At 32.3% G+C, this 27,541-nt stretch overlaps 2 protein-coding genes across 5 annotated transcripts; one reads left to right on the top strand and one right to left on the bottom strand.

Annotated features, from left to right (window-relative positions):
- Positions 1-974: 974 nt before the first annotated feature.
- On the top strand, positions 975-18,812 carry LOC139499086 (solute carrier organic anion transporter family member 1B3-like). The gene is made up of 11 exons (XM_071287758.1): positions 975-1,087; positions 2,519-3,197; positions 4,307-4,393; positions 4,680-4,883; positions 5,660-5,824; positions 6,691-6,880; positions 12,257-12,389; positions 13,122-13,282; positions 14,932-14,996; positions 15,916-16,245; positions 16,455-18,812. Exons 2-10 carry the CDS (start codon positions 2,558-2,560, stop codon positions 16,239-16,241), a joined length of 1,971 nt encoding a protein of 656 aa, XP_071143859.1. The 5' UTR covers positions 975-1,087; positions 2,519-2,557; the 3' UTR covers positions 16,242-16,245; positions 16,455-18,812.
- Positions 17,017-27,541, bottom strand: LOC139499087 (uncharacterized). Of its 4 annotated transcripts, none has more exons than XM_071287759.1 (2): positions 23,623-23,800; positions 17,017-18,811 (listed from the first exon to the last, which is right to left on the bottom strand). In XM_071287759.1, exons 1-2 carry the CDS (start codon positions 23,656-23,658, stop codon positions 17,969-17,971), a joined length of 879 nt encoding a protein of 292 aa, XP_071143860.1. In that variant the 5' UTR covers positions 23,659-23,800; the 3' UTR covers positions 17,017-17,968. The 4 variants fall into 4 exon arrangements, with proteins under 4 accessions (XP_071143860.1, XP_071143861.1, XP_071143863.1 ...); XM_071287760.1 differs by lacking the exon at positions 23,623-23,800 and adding an exon at positions 27,414-27,541 and having other exon boundaries at positions 17,573-18,811; XM_071287762.1 differs by lacking the exon at positions 23,623-23,800 and adding an exon at positions 25,500-25,592 and having other exon boundaries at positions 17,573-18,811.

Here is a 27,541-nt window from a genome sequence, read left to right on the forward strand (position 1 = left end):
ACTATGTTAATTAAAATATACATGCATATTGTCTTGTTCACAGGTATAATTCAAATATATTGCATCAGAAGTTTGTTCTTCAAATGATATTTAAACAAAATGTAGTCTTTGCTGAATATTGATATACAAACAGAGGTCCTGGATTTGAGTGCGTAACTTAAAATTCTTCTAATGAATCCATTTTGATAGTATTTGACATAATCTTTATCATAATACAATTTTTTCGAAATCTAAATAGAATTTCTCAGTTCAACTAGATATATATATATATATAGGTTTTAAGCACGCAACTGTCAATGGTTCTTTAACCTTAAAATATTGTCTATGTGAATATAACCTTGAGTATCAATCTGTGAAAAGCTGTTCTATTTTAATATATCAAAATATAGATGAAACCTATTTCGTTTTATATCAATCTTATCACTTAGGGATCTTTTGAAAAGATGATAAACATGACTGTCTGCGTACCCAATTCTAAATACAACGCACGACAAACCATTTCTCAAACGATAAAATAAATTATTCCATTAGAAATATAATCGTACGTGTTAAATAAATGCAACAGTAGTATACCACTGTTCGAAATTCATAAATCGATGGACCTATCGGATATATATATATATATAAATATATGATTGAATTAGATCCTTAGTGTTTGAACCCCATGTCTAAGCTAGCCTTAAAATAGTGTCGGTGTGTGAATATAGTGATTGAAAAATAAAAAGTTTGTTTAGATTTAAAGTCAAAATAGAATATGTTTTACAAAACTTAGTTTCTGTTGACACACTTTTTTCCAACGTTTTAAAGTATGAAATTAAAGTGCATCTTTTGCATATATCAAATCACGCAGTAATATTTTAGACTATTAATAAACACGACTGTCTGTGTACTCAAGTTCAATTAAACGCACGATTAAACATTTTTCAAACTCTAAAAATGGAAAAAATTGTCCTTTACTTATCTGAAAAAATTACTGAATAAGATCTAAGTGCATGAACACTACATAAATTACCCTGGGAAAAAAGTGTCTGTGAGCATTAGTATCTGAAATCCAGTACGGCGTCGATTACTTACATGCAGATAAAAGGTACAGTACGAATTTATTTTTTATTTAAATGAAGCTATACGATTCAGTTCAGTTTCATACAAATATATAAAACAGGCAGAAACCTGGTGGTATTTTTAATAGATGATATCCAGATGATCTTCTTGGCGGACTTGTTTTCTTTTTTCCCTTTTGCAGTTTTTCATATCCGTGTATTCTCTGTTGTTTTGCTCTTTATGTCTTCCATTTTGCTCTTTATGTCTTCCATTTTGCTTCCAGCTATAAAAGGCATTCTTACTTTTTGATATGAGCTCTTTAACCTTCTCAGAGGCTTTCCAATTTGGTCCCTTTAAAGAAACTATTTTTTTCTTGTCTGTTTTGTTATTTATATGGACTTATACTATTCAATATTTGTTTCATTTACGTATCACTGAATGCATATAAATAATGATAGTGTGGTAACATATAATCAACTCAAGTTCCTCAGTGAACTGTTTCAAAACCATGGAATTCTAATTTTGAACACTTTTAAATGTCAAACTGACCTTATCTGTCCGTACGAATATTTTTCAGTTAATACAATCTGGCTCCATATTTATAAATATATACCTGTGTCTTGTCTAATTGGATTCTACACAAAGTCTCCCATGATAGCCATGTTGGGTGTTTATATTTACACACATCAAAGACAAATCTTCACGTCGGAATTGCATTACTAAATGAAACTTTCTTGCAGAACTTAATGGCGTCGCAATAACCTACAATTGGACTTCACAGTGAATATAGAATATAAATACCCGTATCAATATTTACAATTATGATATGTATATTTGTTACAAATACTTGTTGTCACACAGGTTTTACCCGAATTAGATCTTATTTCTTCAGTCAGAAATCAAGGTTGAGGTAGATTGATTGGTTAATGGTTGCTTAACGTCCTACGGTTGAGTCAATGTTATTAATATATCAATAATTATAGTTGTCATAAACTTAAAGGTATAAAAGTTTTCTGAGAGGCAAGTGCCTGTAAAATTTTCCTGTACCTGACAGATATATTAACTACATTTGTTAGAAAGCATATCAATATTTATTCAGACTCGACGATATCACGTGTCAGTAGCACAAACAAATCCGACGTTAGCCTCCTTCGTCTAATGGTATTTGATTGCTTAACTATTCAATGGTATACATTTTCTGATTATAGTCGTCTTTCAGAACATGGCGTATGGTCACATTGGTATCACATTACTAATAATCATAAAACTGAAATCTAAATTAAACTATCCGATTTTTTTAAAATTTTTAAGCGCTTCTAAATGTAAAAAATATTGTTTTCTCTCAAAATTACAACAACAATAATACTATACAAAAACTAAATCTAATGTTAATAAGCACTTCATACTTCTATTTGTAAAAAATAACTTGTAAATCGTTATTTTCTATGATTTAATTTCAATCAAAGATTAATTTCAGGATTAAAGACTATACACAAAGAAAATAAATCAGAAAATTATGGAATTCGACTGTGGAATAGGGAAATTTAAACCGAACATCTTGCAACCGTGTGCATCCATTCGATGGTTCACGACATTTTTCAGCGTAACTGCACTTCTGACGTCATCATTACAAATGTACATCAACTCTCAGGTAACATCAATAGAAAAACAGTTTGAATTAAGTAGTAAACAGTCCGGATTTTTAATGAGTTGTGATGAAATAGGATTTCTGACATCATCTATAATAGTTGGATACATTGCTCGTCGAGTCCATATTCCTAGAGTACTCTCAATTGCCACTGCATTTTATGGCATTTCGGCACTCATCTGCTGCATACCTTATGTTCTAACAACGTTAAAAGACAGGTCAGATAACTTTTCGAAATCACAGGGACGTTTTAATGTTTCAAATCCAAAGTTATCAAAGTTTTCCAGTTATCTTTGCGCGCCACATTTAAATATATCAGAAGACGAATCGTTTCACCTAAGCATGCGCAGTGACCAGGGAGAAGTGTACGGAAATTTGAAAGGTTTGAGTATGTTTTTAATAGGCATGGGAATGATGCTTCAGGGCATCGGAAAAGCACCAAGAACCTCGATGCTTGCAGAATATGTTGATGAAAATGGAAACAGAAGAAAAACAGGATTCTATGTTGGTTAGTCTAAAATTATTCAATGAAAATAATTCAGTTATTAATCTCAACAGCCATATACTTGAACCACTTACTATCCTAAGGAATAAGGTGCACTTATCATTCTTATGAATGTTTGTCGCAGTATGCATAATTTCTCCCGTCGACTTTTAATCAATTGAGAGATCTGCGACTGATTAAAACAGACAAAAATGTAAATCTGCATCATATTTTATGACCTTTGTTTGCATGTCATAAGAAGTCTTGAAAAATTGATAAGACAACTTCGGTTTGAATTTTATTAAATGAATACATGGTGTTGCGTTACTAATGGCACTTAGTATAAGAATAAGAATAAGAATAAGAATAAGAATACTTTATTAATCCAATTATGGACCATTGTGGTCATACAATGATTCAATGATTTGTGTTATATCAATGAAATGCATCACAATAGAACACTGAACAGTTATTGCATGCACATGGAAGAGAAAGTAATATGGGAGACAATCAATTTCTGTAAGGATTATTCCCCTTTAAACATATATGGTGTTTTGAGCTGCATAAAAATGAAATGAAGTCCCAACTGATTAGATATAAGGTTTTTTCTCCCATGTACACACAGAAACCAATTACTAGATATTTGTGTATATAATCATATTTTTTTTTACAATTGCAAGAATATGATAAGCACCTTAGAGATTTGACTGCAGTTTATTAATGCATATATAAGCATTTACATATTAATAGATGAAATATGCATACACATAGATAGAGAAATGTGTTATTTTAGTATAGCTAAATTAGATATTTTCAATTTGTCAGAGATTTAAGTTAGTTTTGTCACATATAGATAGCGACATGTATGTTTATGAACTGATGTTAGCTGGCACATTGGCAATCATACCACTTCTGGTTTTGTCTTATCTTTATTTGTTTTGGCTATCATTGATTTTTCTTCATATTGCCCGTCTTTCTAACCTTCCTTTTTGATCTGTTTTTCTCAATTTTTCATATTTTTTTCCCATGTAGATGTATATATATATATTATATATCCCAATATCACAACAATGGCTAATAGTTGTAATGTTAAGACTCATTTATCGTTCTTTTGCAAATACATTCAATCATAGGTATCATCGCATCTACAGCAATGTTTGGACCTGTCTTAGCTTTTGGACTTGGAAGTGTTTTTAGTAACCTCTATGTTACTTTAGAAGGTTAGTATGTGTACCTTTTTTGTTTTATGTTTTCATTATATAGTTATTATTTTTACGTTAATCATCAGATCATGTCATACCCTTAAACCACTTCTTTGTATTAACAGATAGAGCTAAAGATGAAGAAAATTGCTAAATGTACAACTGTTTATATATACGCAAAAAGTTTTTTTTTTAAACAAAATGTTTGTTTTCTTTCTTTTTTTCGCAAGAAAAACATAATAATAAATATCTGGAAATAAAATGATAAAAGCAAAGTAATGATGTTTAATATTCATTCTAATAGATGTTCCTATAAAACCACGTGATCCAAACTGGATAGGAGCTTGGTGGCTAGGATTTTTAGTGTTTGGAATTATGTCCATATTATCAGCGGTGCCTATCTTTCTTTTCCCAAGCAAACTATTGGGAAATACAAATGTATCAGCATTGAAAAATAGAAGACGAACACAAGAAACAAAGTTATCTTTTCTGCACACTGAAATAAAAGGTATTGTATCTATGCTACACATAGAAAACTTGTACACAGATAATGCTGTTATATAATTAAGTTATATATAATTACATAGATCCAGTTAATGATAAATCGTGCGAGAATTATTTGATCAGATACCGGCATCCTTCCCAGAGCACCCGAGTCTAGATAAAGTTTTCCGCTCGTTTCATTATGTTTTGTGAATTGTTTTGTTTACTGCTGTATGTCATTTAAGGGAGGAATCCAGAGTTCGAGCAAAGGGTGATAACAATGGTTATTAGCGCCGATCGTAGAGATTTGAAATTTAATATGATGAATTTAAGGCAAAATATTTTTGTGAACAAAAGGGCAGGTCCTATACTCTCCTCCTTATCAATCTGCCTCTGTATTTTGTACAGTTTCTGCATTTCTTCGGCGTGTGATGCATTTGACCCCTATACTTCTTCTTTTTCTGAGCTAAGGATCAAAGACCTTACAATACCAATGCTGATGAAATGTTGGTTCCAAGTTTGACCACGCTTATAGAGGATGATCATAATTAACCAGATAAGTTTGAAAAAACTATTAATTGAATAATTCATTTAAATATAGCAACAGGTTTCGTCAAATAAAAATTTGATGTTGTTTTATGTGCTTGTGGTTTTATTAATGTTGTTTTTTAATGGGTTTTTTGTTAGTTTAGAGAAGTTTTTATAATTTCATTGGGCAATACATTGGGTCGGTCTTTGTAATCTTTGAATTATAAATTGTTTAAGATTATTTTCAAAATTATAATCCATTTTTTTTTACAGGACTTTTCAAGGCGATCTGCAGGATATTTTCCTCCCCTTTATTTAGCCTGACTTTATTTGCAGCTGTTTTACAATTACTATCAGTATCTACGTATTTGACGTTTCTGGTAAAATATTATGAAAACCAGTTCCATTTACCAACATGGAAATCCAATTTGGTTATGGGTAGGTTTTTCTTATCCAAATGAAGGTACCAGTAGTTTACCGCTATACAAAAAAAAAAGATTGAGAGAAAAACAAAACCCAGGTTACAAACTAAAACAAAAGGGATACATATCAAAAATAGGATGAAAAAAAACTAAACTACAGAAACACTGAAGAGCACCAAGATTCTAACGACAATGCAAAATATATAGAAATGAACTATTAGATAACAACTGACATAGTCCTGACTGGATACAGGACATTTAAAGAAAAAAATGGTGATTTTAACATGGTTTAGTGGCTAGCCAAACCTCGCGCTTGATGGCAATGTTAAATATACAGCTAAACTAACAACATTTACATGGCAGGAACACAGTACAAATAAATGCAAGAACAGTCAGGACAGAGAAATACATTAATAATCTATATAATGAAACATTACAAGTAACACCAACTGCAGCAAAATACAAACAAAAAATTGCTGTTTATTTATTCATTTTTTAATTATATAAAAGGAGATAACTCAGTCGTGTTCTTTCAAAAAAGTAAAAAAAGGAACTGGCTTTGGAATACTTCTGTTCTAGCAAACAAGACACAAGATATAAGTCGTTCTTCTGGATTCGAACATTTTTAACGTACATAACTGTAATTTGTTTTAATGAATTAAGTTTTACCAATAATAAATTTGGTTAGTGTTTGTGAAAGTTGTGTAGTAGTTAATTACTCGTCCTTCAAAGTTGTCTTTCGAATTTTAAGAAAATGTTTTGTTGCCATATATTTTATACATGCTAACTATAAGCTCGATGTACGATTTTTTTTTAATTATATTTTATATTGCTTTTGGTTTATTTGAATTCCGTACTTAGATTTTTTGTATTTTTCGTTAGCTGGCTGTACCATAACTTCATTGTGTATCGGAACGTTCATTGGAGGGGTCGTAAGCAGGAAGTACTCCATGTCACCATTCAAAACTATGACGTCACTTCTTGTTTGCCAAGCAGCAAGTACTTTTGTTTTTGCAGCAGGAATTTTTATTGGCTGTGAACAATCAGCATTTGTCGGACCAACAGAATATGGGTATTGATTCATGTTGTACATAGTTTTTTTTTTTGTTTTTTTTTCAAATTATCATCTCAACGACTGTTTTTTCTGCAAAACTCCTGAAATCTTTAAAGTTAAACGTTCAAATATCCCGTAAATGGCGACTGTAATTGGGCAACGTTAATGCAAATTACTACGACCGTCAAACATGGAATTATCAAATCAAAATAATCGTTACGTGCCGAATAGACATTTGCGGAAACTGTTATACCTAGTACGATTAGGATAACAATTACACTTACAGGTAGCATTTAAATCTTGGGTCGTTTCAAAGTGTAAATATAAACCGTCGGTTCAAGACAAAGACTAACTCCTCTGATGTTTTCTATAGTTGAACAACGGGATTTCAACGAAATATCGGTAAAAAATGGCTTCTTAGCAGCTTGAGGTGGAATCTAGTGGTGCATAGACAACTCGGACCAGTTTGAAACACTTGTTAGACCAGTGGCTTTTCGTGGTTCTTACGTTTAATATAATAATTTTTTTCTGGATTTGTTTTCTTCTCAGTTTCCCCTAACCTACCATCTTAGCTAGCTGTGACAACTTGTCAGTTTGATGAATTTCATTAAGTTATGTTACTATAAATTGTTTTATGACGGCCTAACGAGATCAATTAGAAATATAAAACAACAAATATCTTTCAATGCAATGAAAATATAAAACATATATATATTCGTCTTTACATTTACGAGCCCATGTTGTAATAAATGATCCTTGAAATCTTTCAAGATGGTTGAAATGCATTTTACAGTCATGCGCCAAATGGTAATTTTCAACTCGTTAGCGTCAACTTGATTCAATTTATATTGTGGTTTGTCAAATTATCCTTATTTGTCAGAGGTGTCAATCATTTAATTTAAAACGTTACCGTTAAAATAATAGACCACTTTCGAGTTCATCCGTCACCGGCAAAAACTCGTCAATTATGCACGCCTTTATGACGTCATTTACCAGATAGAGGGGCTCGCCTGTATCCCTGCACTATTTACGTTCATCAAGCGTCTAAGTGATCGTTTTTGTGCAGGATAAACTAGAAATAATGGTTGCTCTGTAGGTACTTACTGACAATTCCCTAATGACAGCAGTGTTGATTGTCTATTTTCAGAATTCAATTTGCCGAATAATTCGTACAATATAGAATTATAATTTTCCAACCACTCGCTCAACATTGTAAGGAAGTGACGACGCCCCTAAATGCACAGATGACGGTGATAAAGGCGCGTATAATTGAAGAGTTTTTTCCGGTGACGGATGAACTCGAAAGTGGTCTATTGGAAAACATGTACATATATCATGATTCGTCAAAATCAGTTGATTTTTTTTTATCGTTATCGAGAAATGAACAATATGTTTCTTTGTGGAGTTTTTGTGGACTTTTATTTGTATTTTCGTCGTTTTAATTTTGCCCACGGTGGGGTCTTTTTTCCTGACTTATGGTTTCTAAATGCCCCTTTTTATCGTTTAAAAAAAAAAATAAAGGTAACTTGAGTTACATTAAATATATACATTTTAAATTAAATCAAGCATTTCAAAGAATAGATCCCCAAGAATTTCGTTTAATTATTCTTAAAGCACCCACGTTGTCTTTTAAAGTACGCGGATGTCTGTGAACCCAAATTAAAATTTATTGCAAGTCAAAGCACCCAAGTTGTTTTTTTAAAAGTACACGGATGGATGTGAACCCATGCAATTCAAGATTTATTGCAAGTCAAACAATTTTTTTAAACGATGAATTGTTTTTTATATTTCTTTAAATATAAACATGATAAATTAGTACATGTAGTAATATGCTATCACATAAAATTATATTACTTCATTCTTGACTTAAATGCACTTTGCTTGTATAAATATTTGAATGCACACGAATATTAAGTGGATCCGAATCTTAATCAAACACATAACACATCATTTATAACGAGATATTTTAATATTTCATTAGGAATAAATTATAAGCTGATATTTAGAAAAAATCGCCAACGCGTTATATTTACGTCAAAACACGTCAAAAACAGTAGAAAAATACCGTTTATATTATTTGGCAAGATTTAAACGTTTTTGTTAAAACAAACATTCACCATTGAAGTCGTTTAGGGAGCATTTGTTTATGGATACAAAAGTGTTATCGTATAAAAGACGAACGACACCTTTTCACAATATACCGTTTGATTTTTTAAAGCGATTGGAACTATTAATACGGAAAATGAATATATTATTAGTGTATTTCACGCATTTATTTTATTTTCCTCCTTATGAAGAACACAGGTTAACCATCATGGCAGCCCTGATGCAGACTCCACCAGATGTAATACACATTTCATTCGTCGTCTGATTCTAACCCTGGTAGTCCTAGCTTGACCAACGACCAATCTTTTACAATTAGGGAAATATTATAGGCAATGATGTACACTTTTGGACTGGGAGAGATGTGTTGGTCACTTGGTTTGCAAGCAACCAATATTCCTTTTATAAGTGAAACTCCCGAAATGTTACTTCAAATTGAAGCGGATGATAATGGTCTTTTAAGACAGAGAACCGGTCGGGATCATATGCTTTTCCCTGGATTCACATTTTTTGTGACCATACGTTTCTGCATTTGTGTGTCGTCGAAAAGACTTATTTACATGATAAAAATATTATTTTTTATTTTACTATGTATTTCAATTGGGATTTTTTTTTTAATTTTGAGAGGACCCCTTGTTTTTCGTCAACTGTAATCGTAAGTCTAAATGTATTCATAGGTATAGATCTAGTTTCCGCAAATGTCTAATAGTAGTAGAACTAGTTCACTACTTTTACTGTGAAGTCTATTAATGGTTAAATTCATTTGACGTGGTTCTGTATTAATACATCGAATCATTGCGTAATTGTGCTATGATAAGTTTTTACAGATGTGCTTTGCCCATATGACTTTTTGTGTTTCGTTGTTACATGTTTGTAGTGTTTTATAGTGATTAAGATTATAACACAATGTTGACTGCTGTACCCGTATTTTGGACATTTTTTTCCTATTGTTGAATTTTTCTCGAAGTTCTTTTTTTTAATACTTTTTGTTTTTACCATAAGGATGTTATTTTCTGATCAAATCACTCAAACAGTTTCCTCGTCTTTGAGTTGTTATCAATTCGTTTGATGTGTTTGAGCCTTAGCTTTTCCGAGCATTTATCTGGCGAGGTTTGCTAAAAAAAATCCTTTTTACAAATAGTACATTTGTCTGACTTAGACGATATTAACAAACGAAAGGATAATAATACATAATGTAGTGTTAATTTAAAAGTGATTAATATCTTTAAATCGAATGACGGAAATTGTTTCTATTTCTCAGTTACAAATGACCATCTTGTAAGGAACAGATGTAAAACACTGACAGAAACAAATTCATATAATTATAATTTTTTTGTCATCTTAAATTGGATTAGTTTAACTATGAATATTGAATGTTTCTTAACATAAGTACTAGTAATCGGGTCAACAACAATAAGTTTATCTTTAGTTTCTAAAATAATGGCATTTTAATTGTAATACTGTCTACATCAGCTTGGATTTAAGCTCGCCCGTGAGGGCTCGCTTATTATTTTTCCGACGTAGTCGGTATAGTTTCGGTTTGTGCCCTTTGAACTTAAGGACGCTTAACTATGGCAACAGAATACGCATGCTCGAAAATCCTTTCTGTGATTGGACAAAATGCTGTCATGGTGGGTGATCTGGTTGTGTTTGAAAAAACGTCTAGTTAATTATATCATGATGGAAAGCAAGTGAAAAACTATAAATATTTGAACTAGATCTTACAAAGATTTATGTTTTTAAAATAATTGTTTCTCCAATAGCTCTTTGCATCCATGACACCTGTTTATTAGGGACAATTATATAATTTTTAATGTAAACTTTATTGTACGAACGTACATGACTTTTAGAACGCACCTACTCATGTGAGATTTCCGCGGTGTTTTTGGTTAATGTAAACAGAAAGGTACGAGGACCGAGAATACTAAACACAAACAGAGAAACGTTATTTAAATGGTAAACCACTTATTTAAACATAATCGGAATATTCACAAAACAATTTGTAACGTTCTGTTGTTGGTAATTCATTGCTTTTTAGATAGTTAGAGCATTGTTGTTCACAAGATGAAGGTAGAGAACGGGCGTTGCCACCAAGGACAAATTGTGTCAAACTTTGCAGGTTTTCAGTGCACTGCAATCGCCCTTCATGCACTCATTACCGTATGTTTAGTAAATCCTGCGTGTTTTTACACCAGATACTATTGATTACATTGTACAAAATGGTCACCAAATGTATCAGCAGCTAATATCACAATCAAACAACCCAACACAACGATTTTTGGTACATTGGGAATTGTCCCATTATGAACAGCATCCTGAGGTCCTGCATCATTAAGTCATTGTGCTTCTGAATGATAGTTTTAAACATATACTCAAATTTAAATACGTCTGATATCTTTTTTAAAGATAGTTCTTGCTGATGATAAAGTCAGTTTCAAAAATGAAAATGTCATTACTTATATTGCTTTCAAATAAGGAGAAAAAATGCAATCGGTGCTCCATAATATTTTTTTTCTGTTTCAAGAACGACAGTAAGGAATCATCATTAACCGTTAACGACATATTTTAACGTTGCTAAATGCAAAATTATTCGTACAGTAGAAATAAAAAAAAATGCATTTGAATATTATCTAGATAAAAGACTTTTTGCGGAAAACAATAGCAACAAAAATGCCTGTGATTACAAGACACAATCCAATTTTCTAGTTGTTTTTTTTTCGATCTCACTTTATTTTGTTTAACCAATCACATTTAAAAAAGTGAACAATTCATAACAATGAAAATATATACAAAGAATACCATTCCGATGAGGTTTAATAGACTTTAAGACAAGAAAAATGATATTCTCTGAGACTGATGAGCGAGAATTACTTACTCTTCCAACATAACATTGTGAATAAAGGATTTTTTTGTTCCTGTAGTTGTATATGTATTAATATCCCGAAATGACTATATCTGATATTTCTTAGTTTATATATAAACCTTGCGATATGGAAGAAAGTATTTACCCCTATTCGGTTAATTAACATAGAATAGAAACAGAGTTAGAATCAAAAGTATATCACAAAAATACTGAACTCCGAGCAACATTCAAAACGGAAAGCTCCTAATCAAATGCCAATATTAAAATCTCAAACACATCAAACGAATGGATACAAACTGCCATATTCCTGACGTGATACAAGCATTTTCTTCTCTGAAAAAAATGATAGATTTAATCTGGTTTTATAGCTAGCTAAACCTCTCACTTCTATGACAGTCATATCAAATTTCAAGTGTTATTTTATTCAGCGGGAGCATGACAAATGGAACCTATGTGAACGACTGTAACTGTAATGAAAACAGTTACTTTCCTGTGTGCGGGTCAAACAGTCAAACATATTTCTCTCCATGCTTTGCAGGCTGTACAGGCGTAGGACAAAGGGTATGTCAAACTTTATAGAATGGAACAAATAGTTATAATTTGATACACTAGTAGACACAATTCTACGTAGTCTTTTTAGCGATTTTTTTTTATGTTTTATCTACTTTGGATTGATTATTTTTCGTTGGATGCCAATTTTTGTGGATTTCGTCGGTACAGGTGGCCCACGAATTTAAATGTTTAAATTTAGATTTAGATGTTCAACGAATTACAATTTTTCCATAGGCTTGTAAGCAGACATTGGTAGAACCACGAACTTAAATGTCCACGAAGTTTTGGTCAATCCACGAAAATCGGTACCCACGAAAATAAATAAATCCACACTACATGAAAAACTACATCCTATATGGAAAAAGTTCGCCTGCTACACGAATTGATACAGCAGGTGTTCCTTAAATATCATGCATTGCTTACTGCATCGACCCCTCCAGTTAAAACTTACATGTTCAACACGACAGATGTCAAAACACACAGATTCGCCCAACAAAGTCCTTAAACTTTGAACTAATTAGCGGGAGGACATTATTTTTATAGTGGGACGCAAAGTTAACGGATAATGAAAAACTTGTTTTATAATTACAAATCCTTTGTTGGATCAATTACCTCGAGCAAAAAAAAAAACAACAACACTGTGAACAATTTTGATCCAATAAGATAAAAGTTCCTTCTCCAATAAAGACAGAATTTATCTCTTATCTTATAGAAGAAATATCGTTGTCATCTCTTTTACAGTTGTTTACAAATTGTACGGGCATTGATGATGACAAGCAAACAACAAACTTTGGAAACTGTGTTTCGGACTGCAATGCCTTATATTGGTATATTGGTGTTAACGTGGTTACCAGTTTATTAACAGCTGTTAAGATAATGCCGTTATACATTGTTAAATTACGGTAAGAATATTCAAAGTTTTATTTACGGCAATGCTATTTTGTGTGATTTCATTTTTACTTTTCACCGTATTCTGAATTATACTCATTTTTAAAATCTCGCCTGCCAATGATTTTGTCCGTCTTATTAAATTTACGTCGCACTTTTTTCTTGAATTTCAAATTAGAACTTCTGTGATTTTGCAGCAAGCTTCGTGAAGCATTTATCGTGTAAAGCGTTTACAAGTTCTTAGTTTATCAAATTCTCGCTTACCTGTATATTCCTACACATTATCATAGGTTACACATTTTATTTATCAAGTGGTTGCTAACCTATATAGGCCTATACATTATGGCCAATTATGAATTTTTCGTCCCATTTTCCCCCAGGACTCTGAATTCTATATTCCAACATTATATTAGTATGGTATACTGTTTAAAAATTGCTGATATTCCTGTGTACCGAATACCTATAGCTGTGGTAGTATTGTGGCTAAAAGTTTCAATTAAGTTTAACTAATCTTTTTATGTTATTTGTACATTTTGTTCAGAAATCGTTTGTTTTAATTTATATGACAACAATATAAGAATACATTTTCTGGTAGTAACTTTTTTGATCTGAGCGTCACTGATGAATCTTGGGTAGACGAAACGCGCGTCTGACGTTTTAAATTACAATCCTGGAATCTTTTGATAACTATTAACTATTGAAATGATTGTTGTTTTTGAAAACAAATATTTACAAAATGAAAACAGTTGACCTTCACATTTTGCATGGAGTGCAGAAGTAGATGCACATTGACATACGATTGTTACTTCAATAAAACGAGTAACTTATGAATGAAGAGTTGTTTTCCTTAACAATCGGTATGCTCATTGTTGAAGGCCATACATAAGTTAATAACTGCTAGCACCTCTAATAGAAACCTGCCTCATTGACCATCATATCGCATTTCACTTTTTTGATATTCGTTGAGACATCTGCGGAAATTGTCTTGTGTATTCTAGAGCCGTGAACCAAGTTATCTCATATAATTCGTACATATAAACATAGTTTATGGTTTAAACTGTACACCCTTTTTCCCTGTGTGAGAGGCATGCATTCAACATGTCAAATGAATCTGCTTCACTGGCATAATTATATACTTACTTTCCTGTTGCAGAAGTGTTCGAAATGAAGATTAAAAATTAATATTTGACTGGTATGATAATAAATTACGTTCCTTTGACCATTGTGTTGACAGGAGTGTTCGGAATAAAGATCCAGTGAATGTTTTGCTGGTATAAATATATAACATGAGCAACACGACGGGTGCAACATGTGGAGCAGGATCTTCTTACCCTTCAAGAGCACCTGAGATCACACCCAGTTTTTAGTGGAGTTCGAGTTGATCAATCGTTAGTTTTCTATGTTGTTTCTTGAGTACTATTATTTGTCTGTTTGTCTCTTTTCATTTTTAACTATGGCGTTGTCAGTTTATTTTCGCTTTATGAGTTTGACTGTTTCTCTGGTATTTTCGCCCCACTTTTATATACTTATTGTTCTTTGACAACAGTGTTTGGAATGACGATAACGTTTACTGGTATAATCATATACTTATAATGAAGATGACGTTAATGTTTATTGGCATACTTATCTACAGTTATACTTATATAATTACTTTTTTTGACAGGAGTGTTCCAAATGAAGACAAAGCTTTGGCTATGGGTCTTTCATCGTTTGTGACCTCTCTTCTAGGTAACTATCTGATTGTACATATTACTTAAAATTTGATAAAATTAAAAAGTCAGTTTTACAATGAAATAACCAAAAGTTATTGCCAAATAAATGATATTTTTCCACAGGTCTACAGAGAACAACAGAGATTATACTTGTAGATGGGGAAAAAACTGACGAAAATTTCACTTGACAAGTAATCTTCAAGTGAATCTGTGGACAAGTGTCATTTCTTTCGCAATATTTGATTGATAAACTCTTTATGTCATCAGAAAGTGACAAAAGCTATTGGTCTTCAAACATTTTTCCTACAATAACGATTTGTCTTCACATACATTTTTTTTGCTTGACCAAAGTAGGTAAGTACAGACAATAACTCAGCACACTTTCTTGTTTCTTGTTCAACAACTATCCTGTCAAAGCAACGGATAACAACTTGTTTTGCTTGTTTATACATTACACGTAAAGTCAGGTCGAATTGTAAAAGGGATCATTATGAGAGCAGTACCACATAGCTTGTTGGCATGACGTTATTGCTAAAGAAAAGCATGGCGTTGTCAGATTATTTTCGATTTATCAGTTTGAATGTCCCTCTTGTATCTTTCGCCCCTGACTTTTATTGGTGCTACAGAGTTCACCATTGGTTAACTTTGGGTTGCGCCTTGTATGATGTGAAATATTATGTGTCTTTATCATTTCTTTTTTTTTTTACCTAATCCTACTTTTTATAATGTTTCATCTCTTTCTCTTAGATCCTTCGATTTAGCTCATTTTAACCCACACCACAACATTTTTACTTTCCCCCTAATTTATCTTATCCCCAAAAGCGTGTCAGTTTCCTCTACAGAGATAGGAAACATAATTATACTGTGCCCCTACAATGTTAACACACAATAAGAACATATTATTCATATACATGATATAATTCATATCATTCAAGGATGGCTTCCAGGACCGCTTATTTCCGGTGGACTGATTGATTCTACCTGTTTAGTATGGAAAGAATCACGTGGTGTTCGTGGATCATGCGCACTCTATGACAATGACGTATTTCGTCTGAAACTCCATGGATATTCGTTAATAGGACGTTTACTGGTTATTGTCATATTATGTTATTGCTGTTTCTACACAAGAAAAATGTTGACATGGAAAACTATACCACAACCAGTACAAGAGGACGTTGCTGTACATTTGAGTGATAAAGATATGAATGGGAATCCAGGACAGGAACTGAAACCGATGATAATAAACACTGAATTTGATTAAGGGGGCAGACCTTGGTTCAGGGAGATAACTCTTTAAATCAGTTAAGCGTTTGCAAAAGTCAAGTTCATCAATGTATTTTAAGCATTTACCTGAAACAGATTGAAAATAATCTATGTAACCTAGAAGCTTAGAATATATTTTTAAAAATGGTTGACATAAACGTACTGATGATTTTAAGAGTTACTTCCCTTAACCTAGGTCTACCTCCTTAAGTCATTGGAAAATGTAATATCACAAATCTACATCTTTTGTAACCTGTATTTAGGTATATAGTATTTTTGTTAGAGTCTTTATATCTTCCCCCATTGAATTATTAATACATGCTTATAGAAAAAGATTCCAGTTTTTAGAGCTATTTCATTGGACAATGAAATATGGCAATTGCACATTTTTTCCACTTGTATTTGGAAATCTAGTATTTTTATTAGTGTTTAAACTTTTTTCATTTGAGTTATCAATATATGCCTGTATTTACTAGAGATATGAGAATCTGTACAATATGCAGATCTTCAGATATGACAAATGGTTATATGCAATTAATTTTATTACTATAAAGAATGTATTAAAAACTCCCCATTTTCTTATCAAAGGTTGGTTGTTTTTTCAACAAAAGTAACAGGCCTGTACTTTGAAGATCTTCGAAACTTCAATGCACCTTTCGTCTACATAAGACTCATCAATAGAAAAATTCGATCTTCAAAAACAGCAACATTCCAAATAATTATGCTAAATACGGGTATGGCAATATATATATGAGGGTATAATACATGAAGTGTTATAAAAAAAAAATCAGTATTTATTACAAACAATAAATTTACATATAAGTGATGACAACTAGACTGGTAAAACCATCGAGGACGAAACGTTTGAATCAAAGTGATCTTTACAAAGTAGGATTTATCCCTCCCTAAGACAAGATACTTGTATCTACCATGTATACGTTGGACATTATTTTTTATGAAAGAAAACCATACCAACTCTTTCAATTTGTCTTTTAGTTTGGAAAGGGGAATACTTGTGTAAAGTGTAGAAATTTCAGATGCGTAGATACTATTGCAAGATGAAAGAACCTTAGATTGTATGTACTCTAAAAGATCTTCGTAGTATTTAGTATCCACATCTGATGCACGCCATCTCTAGAATAGGCAGTTTCACAATAACTTTAAAGGGCGTCTTTGATTGCTGATAACATTGATGTTACTAATTTAGAAAGAGGTATCGTGGAGCACTTGAAAGACCCATCAATATGCTGTTGTTTGTAAGGGTATAGTTACCGTTGTTTGCAAAACGTTATATTTTTGCCCGAAATTAAGCAAAATTTTGTGAATATCCTTCATTTGTATAATTTATCATTAAATGATTTATAAACAACAAATTAAACTTACAAATCAAGTGATCATTTAACGTCCTTTAAAAAAAACAAAAAACGATGACGGAATAATTATTACTGCAATGAAGAGTACTTTGAAGATACAACTTGTTTACATGATTATTTAAAGTACTTCAACTGTATGCAAGGGAAACTATTTTGCAACAGGGAAATGTATTGCTTTCTTAAGTCTGCACATCTATGCCGAAATATATTTATCCATTAAGCCATTAATAATGCAGTATTTCTATCATTACGTCAAGATCCGGGTTAGTTGATATGTAAATATCTCTTAATGTGAAATTCAAAATAAATTATGATGTCTATGATTAGAACTTTTAGTCTATGACCTATTTGATTAGTCAGGTGATCTGTCTAACATTTCCTCAACCGACAATTCTGTAGGATTTTTCGTCCTTAGATAGGTGCACTTTTGAATTCCTTCGAGAATTTCGGCATTTTTCCGATTTGTCATTTGTTTGTGTTCTTCCTCTTTTATATACGTTATGATATGGCGCTCCTCGGTAGACGTTAGTGGTATTCTTGACAATTGTTTAATGGTTTTTGGTATCCTTCGGTTTAACTCGCGTTTTAAACGTATCATCTGACGTTCGTATTTTTCCATTTCCGGTGAACTATCACGTGATCTTATACTGTCACGTGACCTTCTGACATCACTATGGCTGCCTTTTAAGCTGGTATCACTGCCTTTGTTCGCCTCTGGATTGTTTGAGGTAGAACCATGTAATCCTATGAAAGGTTCATGCGAGTGAAATACATTCGATGGGAGAGACATCCGTCTCGTTTTAGAATAAGATGGAACCAAAGGACTTGTAATATATTGTGCAACAGGAGATTCTACTTTGTGTATTTTTGAAATACTCCCTCGTCTTTCATGTAAATTGGGTTTTCGGGGACCATCAATGTTAGTTTTAGATTCACTGATGCTAAAACTACTGGCTCTTCTTCTGGAATCACCCATATTGTTATTTTCTGATTTTTTCTTAAAGTACGAAATATCGAAGTCCGGATCGGGTTCGTCTTGTTTGTCCTGGTCTTTTTTTATTTCTTTTACTTCGTGTTCAAGCAAACATAGGCTACCTTCTAGTCTTGAGTGAATATTTTCAAGTTCAGTTGACAACCTTCTTTGACGCATTTGATTTCTTTTGATGGCATATCTGCTGTCCATAACTATGTTTATCTGGAAATAATACATAATTATTAGCATTTTGAGAAAAGGATTTGTTGTTCGAACATGGGAACTGTATATCTAACAATGTCAATATATATGTTCCTGTTCGAACATAGAAAAATAAGCCCAATTAAATTTAGAAATAGATATAATACCGCTTGAAACAAAATCGCAAAAAGTACATTATACCAGGCTTATAATTTTTATCGCCAAACAAATGTAATAGACTCGCATACTTTATTCCTCTCCAATAATAACTAGTATTATATTTTTATTCGGGATTCTTTAGTTATATAATTGCACGATAATTAGATTTAATGGTTTTAATTAGTAATGATATATCAGCTTAGATTATTCGCCTATTTAATCTATTACAATGAACCGTAAATTCATTAAAGCGAGATTATAGTTTATGAAAGAATGAACAGTAAATATCCAGATCGTGTTTTATTACAGAATTAAAAAAATTCTTTACTTTGATTTTTTTTATTTCTTTAAGAGGGCATTATAAATAAACTCAATAAACTTCGAAGTATACATAAGGGGACACTAAAAGCCATTAGGTCGAAGAGAATATGACAACGTCAATGCGAAAAAGGGCAAAAAACTAAAAACGATAAAAGGACAATCAAGTTTAAAAAAACACACAACATAAAACAAAAGTATATATAACGAAAGACAAGAAACTAATCTAAAAAGGATCCTGTTCGAATACTGACAGTCGTAAAATTAACATATCGCTTTTAAATGTCGTTTGTTACTTCGTTTTTCAAACGCTATGTGTGAGAGAAATGAGGAAATTTATAGAAAAGAGAAATGTAAACAAAAAAGAAAAAGAAAAAGATGAAAAAATAGATGAACAAAAAGAAAAAGTAATGAATAATTGAAATAAAGAAAGTAATGAGCACTAAAATCTAAAGAATAGAGAATTTTGGATGGCTATAAAATAAAGTAACGATTTAACAGCGAATGTCGGGAGAGAAAAAAAAGGTTTTTTTTGTCTTCAACGCAATCTGAATCAAATTCAGATCATTTGTAACTAGCTGTCTCGTCGAGCATAACAAACGCAGAGATCTATATCTAAATCAGATTGTCGTCAAACGTGTACCTAGTTCTCAGAAAAAAAGATTTAAGGATCTGTAAAACAACTATAAGTATAAAACCTGTCATAAAGGTCAACTCTATTAACTAATAGTCTTATCAGGTCACCATATTCCTGTCTCACTGTACACATATCATTTTGAAAATTGATTTTAAGATCACCTCTCTTAAAAGATAAGGTTTTTTTTCTAGTACCGATGATGTTGTTTGTAGATCAGATTTGAATGCGGGTCTGGTAGAGGTTTGCAGAAAAGGAAAAAATGGACGACAAATATAAAGAATGAAGAAAAATAGACCAAAAGAATAAAGCGAAGGAAAAATGGGGTGCTTAAATATAAAGAAAGGATAAAAATGTTTAAGAAAAATGAATGATAGAGAAAAAAAGAATAAAATAAAATAAAATCTACCGAAAATATAAAAGGGACCCTCTAATCCAGACCCTCTTTTAACATGTACATAGAAAGGAACAATACAGGTACTACTATGTGGTTCTGTTACATGACATAAAAAGATATGACAACATAATGTTAAAACTAAGTCGAATGTTATGCAGTTTGTTTGTAAACACGCACCACTTTTACTGCCGAGTCTGCATTCGAGCCCCTGACTGTCAACACCAAATACTTGAACATTGGTATTTAATGCTTCTCCGCTTAGCACGCGAAATTTAGGAATACGCGCAATAAATTCTGGGTAAGGTGACATTTCTTCCCGCAGACCTTGTCAATTAGCACGTTTTAAATCATGCTCAGCGTATCGGTCGAGCACACAGCAAGGTTTTATATTCATATCACATTATCTCGTCCTGAATATGCATTCTATTTGAAATTTGCAACTGGACGTTTAACAGTCATCTACCAGCCATAATACCGTGTTGTATGTGCATAGACTTAAAAGTTTGTTCAAATAGAAACAAGAATGTGTCCATAGTACACGGATGCCCCACTAGCACCATCAATTTCTATGTTCAGTGGACCGTCAAAATTTGGCATTACTATTGAAAAGATCATACCATATGGAACATGTGTATTAAGATTCAAGTTGATTGGACTTTAACTTCATCAAAAACAACCTTGACATAAAAACTTTAACCTAAAGTGGGACAGACGGACGAACAAACAAACGAACTGATGAACGAACAAACGGATGCACAGACCGAAAAATATAATGTCCCTTAATTGGGCATTACAAATGAAAAACTTCAAATCACAAATATGAAGACTTAAAGTGCATTTCTTTCTAACACAAACGACGCAAACGATAAGCGCGCACATGTTTTGATCATTTTTTTCAAACATACGTTTGCAAAGTTTACATAAACTTTGACAAACTATGCACACGCTGAAAATGCGTCTGCAGTTTGTCATTTGTCGTTTGTTAGTACAAACGCTATATTTGTTTTTAACTTCAACCTGATTAAACGATGTATTTTTTTCTACGTTTGTAAAAAGTCTGTTTACCAACAACATGTGCATGCATTATTGAAAGTTCACACAGGGTCAGTTAAACGATGTGTTTGTTTCTACTTTTGTAGCGTTTCGAAAACAACAACAAACGCGACACAAAGTTTACAAAATTTTGATTAGAAAAAAATGCACTCAAACGAGTCTTACCTTCGTCGTAAGCCGCCGTAAGCCGCTGCAATTATTTATATATATCAAATTAAGTCTTTTTATGTCAACAAGTTTTAATTTACGTACACTCGTAAATCTTCACGGGTTTAGATATCAATACACTATCATGATCTATTTAAGCGTAAAATGTACCCATTGGAGGTTAAATTATATGAACAGATAGATTTTAATTAAATATGTACGACAAACAATGTTATCATTTGAAATTAAAATACAAACGTGTCTCTATTCAATATATGTCAATTAGAATTATTCATGCATTTTATGTTAATATTTTACCACAACTTTTATGAACAAAATTAATTGGGCATTACAAATGAAAAACTCAAGCCAAATATGCAAACTTTAAGATTTTTTTTTAATTGACGATCCTATATGTTTTAAATCTGTTTAAGTCTATTCAATTCAAGGACAGAGTTAAGTTGACATTATGTTAATTTTTATGTCTGTTCGTCCGTCCGTGCCACTTTTGTATCCGCAAATACTCCTGAACCGCACGACATTATGTAACCTTTGTGAATCATATATAGAATCTGTTTCCATATAATGTATTTTTGCAGCTTTCATTCAATTTACTTCTTCATGATTCTATGGAATGAGTTTAGTCTGACATGTACTACACCACACCTACAAAGTACAAATCCGCTTCTCCTTAACCTTTCATTCGAATTTTCAAAACTATCACTCACACTATAAGTTTATATATTGCCATTGCCATTGTGCACATATAATTTTTTAATGATTAGATTAATTTTGGGGTTTTCTTTATCAAATGAATTTATATGTTTCGGAGTTTAGATTGACGTCTATTTTCACTGAACTAGTACACAATTTTATTTAGTGGTCAGCTGAAGCCAGGTGCGCTTGCTGTGTTGGAGACCCATTGGTGGCCTTCTGATCTTTGGTCGGGTTGTTGGCGCTTAGACAAATTCCTGCCTTTTTTTACTCAAAACTCCTGTCCTGCCTTTTTTAATTTTAAATTTCATCCAAGAGAAAAGGTAGAGTCTATTTCCCAAGATTTTAAACCACATCAGGCCCCTGTCATTTAAGTTATTACAATATGAATAAGAGTGACTTTCTTCACCTAAAAACAGAATTCTATTTAAAGCAAAGCTGTTATACAAATCAACTCCTGTTGGTTAAGGGTCATCATTTAATATCAAATTTCAATATGGTTAGGATACTATATTGTCCCTACATCTTTAATATATAAAGTTCAGTGGCGGATCCAAAACTTTTCATAAAAGGGGGGGGGGGGGGGTGACTGAACTAAGAAGGGGCCCTTTTCAGTTATGCTTCGGTGATTCCCTATATAATCAATCAAATTTGTTCCACGAAGGTGGGGGCGGATCCCTCAGGCCCCCTGGATCCGCCTATGAAGTTTGCTTATTTTTCTTTATTTCATGGCAAAAAAGTCGGTAAAAATAATTATTTCAAATTTAATGTCACGGAGTGTTATGGAGACATTTAGATTTTTTGGATTGCAAAACATAAAACGGAAATGAAAATAAAAAATAGCAAAACAAGTAATTAAAAGATAACAGAAATAACTGAAATAGGAAATATTTTCCCCGAAGTCGTATGGTGGGACTAGGGAAAATTAGAAAACGTCAAATTAAACAGTACAGGGGCCTGTTTTTCGATCTGTCATATGATCTGTCCTAAGACCCAAAGTCTTATATATCTTGGGACTAGATTAGGATAATGTAACTTTAAAGGACTTACGAATTGTATCAGCATGCATATCGAAGCTATCTTACGACTATCTTAGCTAGGATGTCATAATCGCTGAGAAAAAAATATGCTTTTAACAAGACAAGACAAGACAAGACAATTTATTACAACTTAGGCACACGTATGGTGCTACAAGAGGATAACAATTATACATTAAAAATTACATACATACCTTTACATTTACAAGAAAGTCACACAATAAATTAATAATTGATATCATACAATAAAACTGAAATATATTTGGTTGATTTGTTTGCAAAATTCTTAATTGTAACGTGGTTAGAAATTATTGTAACATGCTATGCTATGCTAACGCGTGCTAAATACTTCATAATATTTTTAATTTTTTACCTTTTGAAAATTTGTCTTGCTTGTTCTTCCCGACATTTCGTACAATGCTTAATTAAGTGTATTCAAGTCGCTTTGAGAAAAAATAACTATTTGCAGGTTCTTAACAGAAGCCAGCACCAAAAAACCAAGCGTTTTGATACAACCACCATGAAATCCATTATATTATTACATGTATTACAACATATAATTTTTGTTATTATGCAGTCATGGCATAACCAATTTGTAAGAGAAATGTCAAAACTACATGTTATAAGCTAGAATTTGCATGTGAAAAAGTGGATTTAAATTTCAAAATTGATGACTTAGTAGTTGAATTGCATCTATTGAAATGAAATCAGTAGCTGTGTCAGTTTTGAAACTAAATGTTATGCACATTTTGAGGTCATGCACTGGAATAAGTTTAAAATAACATTAAATATTGTACAAACTGTGTCAGATTAGCTTGACATTTGAATAAAAATGAACAAATAACTCGGTACTGCGTTACAATAATTAAGGATGGAGCTTTACAAATAAAATAAAAAAATTGAATTATTTTATTAAGAAGAATTTAAAACACTGCTTCAGATTTGCGTTCTCTATAAAATTTAAAAGAAAATATAATATGTAATTTTTTTTCAATAGTCATATTGATTTCAAAAAAACTTATATAACACAGGAAAAATATCCTGATTTGAGTGATAGCTACTCATTTGAAGGACCCCCTGCCCAAGAACTGTTGTTTCGGACCAGCATCCAGGGGCGGATATTAGAGCGCCAGAAAACATGCAAATCTATCGTACCGTTCCATGATTAGACTGGTATTTGTTTTGTAATTTTGTTGTTGTGTTTTTTTAAATTAGAAATAAAGGTTTAAATCAACTAGGGGTTAGATGCAGACATTGATACGAAAGATCAGATCAGTAAATAACTATAAATAATTGGACTTAAAACAATAAACGACATGTTGTGCTGTCGAGGTGAATGTAAGTTCAAAAACAAATACTGTGACGGAAAAGTCTTCCCAATATATATATTCCCAACTAACAATCGAATTCTTCTTGAAATTTAACTGACAAAAAAATGTGAATGGTATCGGTGCCAGTGTGTATATATATATATAAATTTGCTTTCGCAAATTTTTGGTTCTTCCCTCGCCGGGATTCGAACCCATGCGAAAGCAAATTTACAGATCTAACATTGTTGGGTTGATGTTTAGACGAGTTGTATATACATTATGTACACAGCCATGTATCACCATCATTGATGGCGATCCGATGGATACATCTGTTGTAGAGTTGTCACTGACTCAGACGTACTTATATATATATAATGAGAGCCCAGGTGGTCGTGTGGTCTAGCGGGACGGCTGCAGTGCAGGCGATTTGGTGTCACGATATCACAGTAGCATGGGTTCGAATCCCGGCGAGGGAAGAACCAAAAATTTGCGAAAGCAAATTTACAGATCTAACATTGTTGGGTTGATGTTTAGACGAGTTGTATATATATATATACATCAACCCAACAATGTTAGATCTGCAAATTTGCTCAGACGTACTTATATATATATATATATATATATGTTTAGACGAGTTGTATATATATATACATATTCATTGATATGGCCATAACAATAATAAATCAACAATTTTAAAAAAAATATTTTCGAAATACTAAGAATGACAGCGTTCTACCACATGATCAGATCGCCTTAGCTGTTGTTTGCCAAATATTTCAGAACTTTGTGTCTTCAATGCCCTTCAACTTCGTATTTCATTTGGCCCTTTTAACCTTTTTGATTCAAGCTTGGTGTGGACGATTTGCGCGCCTGGCGCGTACACAAATTTAAGGCTGTTATCTATGATGAGTTTATTTAATACTTATTTTTATGCACTTACCCTTATATTTAGAGTATTTTTATGTCCAATTTTTAAACATGAAATACACAACTGCAATGTTTCGACGGTAGAGTTCAATTTGTATAAAATTTAACACATGCATACGTGCACATTAAAAACCCATTTAACAAAAGCAACCCCGAGACAATGTACATGTTATTTATCATTTATAATTCATTCCCAAATTGTTCATGTTTATCCGTGTGAATTCAATGCCCTGTTGATAGTTCGGAAATGTTTTTGTTTAAATCTATTGAGGACTTTTTATTGATCAACGACCAGCACTATTTCCTGCTGATACTGAAATGACTATTCTACGATTTTTGATAAGGAAATGCAATCCTTCAATTAACTTTCCAATGATTCCGTTATATAGGAGGGTCTGGATGTGGTTTACAGAATAGAGATCTATGAACAAAAAATAAAGAAAAATGGGCAAACAATACCGCAAAATAAAGAACAGAAAATAATTGGGTGCCTTAATAGTTAGAATACAGAAATGTACAAAAATAAAGAAAAAACGTGTAAAAGACAAAACAAGAAAAACCTAGACTCGTTCATCCAAACCCTCACTAAGGTAGAAAAATTACCGGGTTGACAAGGGAGAGCACTTCACTTTTACTCTTTATTGATCAATGACCAGGCATCTCCTGCTGGTATTGAAATGACGATACAACAAAAAGTCACAAAGGAAACGACGAACATCAATAACTTTCCAATAATTCTATAATTAAAGTTGTATTTTATTCTGTTGGTCCATTGGTTATTCATAACTAAAGACTAATTTATAATGAATAAAACAACCTGTAATGATTAGACAAAACGATTTAAATCTTGATTTCTCATTAATAATTATAACGTCTTGGATTATAGCGGTATTAGTTCATCTGCACGCGATACTATAATAATAATTAACATTGTTCGTGTTATATTTGCTTCTTCTCTTTGTGCTTTAGATATAAAAAGAGAAAGCAGAAAACTAGAGCAACGAAAACCCATAAGTCGTAGAAAAACCGACAACAGCTTTAAAAAAATATTTTATAAAAAGGAAAATAAAAAAATCTCACAGAAAATATAAGACTGAGTCACATAATCCCAATGCAAAAATAGGCAGATGTGATATGAATGTAAATGAAAAAACTATATGCCTGAGTTCAATTATTCACCGCCTTTAACAATGAGGCTGAACCCCATTTCTTAGAGCCAAGACGTAATATGAAAATTACATGTAAGTACTATATATGTCTTTTCCAATAGTCTCTATCTTTTTATTTTATCTCATTAAGTTCAACTGAAAATCTGTTTGAATCCATTACTTACAATACCTAGGCCTCCCGGCTATTTGTATGGTTAATATTGCTAATTCTTTAATTTTCGATTAAGTGGTTTGTAAACTGTTGATTGTCCGTTCGTCTGTTTTGTTTTTGCTTATCTTGTTTTTTCTTCAGTGTATGGGTTTTGATTACTTTTGTCTTAATATGAATGAAAAGCTAATTATTGAACTTGTAACATTCAATGTTAGGTGTGAAATGATTGCCATGGGCGTATTCAGCCATTTAAAAAAGGAGGGGTTCCTAACCCAGGACAAAAAGGGGGGTTCCAAATACATGTCCCCATTCAAATGCATTGATAGTTCCAACCCCCGGAACCCCCCTCCCCTGGATCCGCGCCTGATTGCCAATGACAACCAGCCACTAGAGACCAATTGACGTTAATGTAAGCTATACGTCAACGTACATTTTTTTTACGGCTTGGACAATGCGCTATCTTAAAACCGCATAGTAAGGTATGTGCATAAACGGCCCGAAGCATTTCCCGATTTACAGGAAAAGGGGAAGTAAAAATGCCATTGTTTTTAGAAAATTAAATATGTATTTAACACCATTCTAACAAATTCAAACCATTATAACTAACCTGCCATATCTTGGATATTTATAAAATGTTTTCCCCGTATTTTATAAGAACTAAAACCAACAGCGCAGCATGAAATATAAGTAGAGGACAAATGTACGCCGGTTAAATACTGACACTGTATTACTTCC

The sequence above is a fragment of the Mytilus edulis genome, chromosome 12 (genome assembly GCF_963676685.1).
Source record: "Mytilus edulis chromosome 12, xbMytEdul2.2, whole genome shotgun sequence".
NCBI classification, from domain to species: domain Eukaryota; kingdom Metazoa; phylum Mollusca; class Bivalvia; order Mytilida; family Mytilidae; genus Mytilus; species Mytilus edulis.

Bases quoted from the DNA above. Each gene is read 5' to 3' on its own strand.
- LOC139499086 (XM_071287758.1), top strand. From the start codon at position 2,558: ATGGAATTCGACTGTGGAATAGGGAAATTTAAACCGAACATCTTGCAA. The intron at 4,884-5,659 runs GTATTGTATCTA...TTTTTTTTACAG, and splicing joins TCTGCACACTGAAATAAAAG to GACTTTTCAAGGCGATCTGC. The intron at 5,825-6,690 runs GTAGGTTTTTCT...ATTTTTCGTTAG, and splicing joins GAAATCCAATTTGGTTATGG to CTGGCTGTACCATAACTTCA.
- LOC139499087 (XM_071287759.1), bottom strand. From the start codon at position 23,658: ATGTCGGGAAGAACAAGCAAGACAAATTTTCAAAAG. The intron at 18,812-23,622 runs GTAAAAAATTAA...TATTATTTCCAG, and splicing joins GCAAGACAAATTTTCAAAAG to ATAAACATAGTTATGGACAG.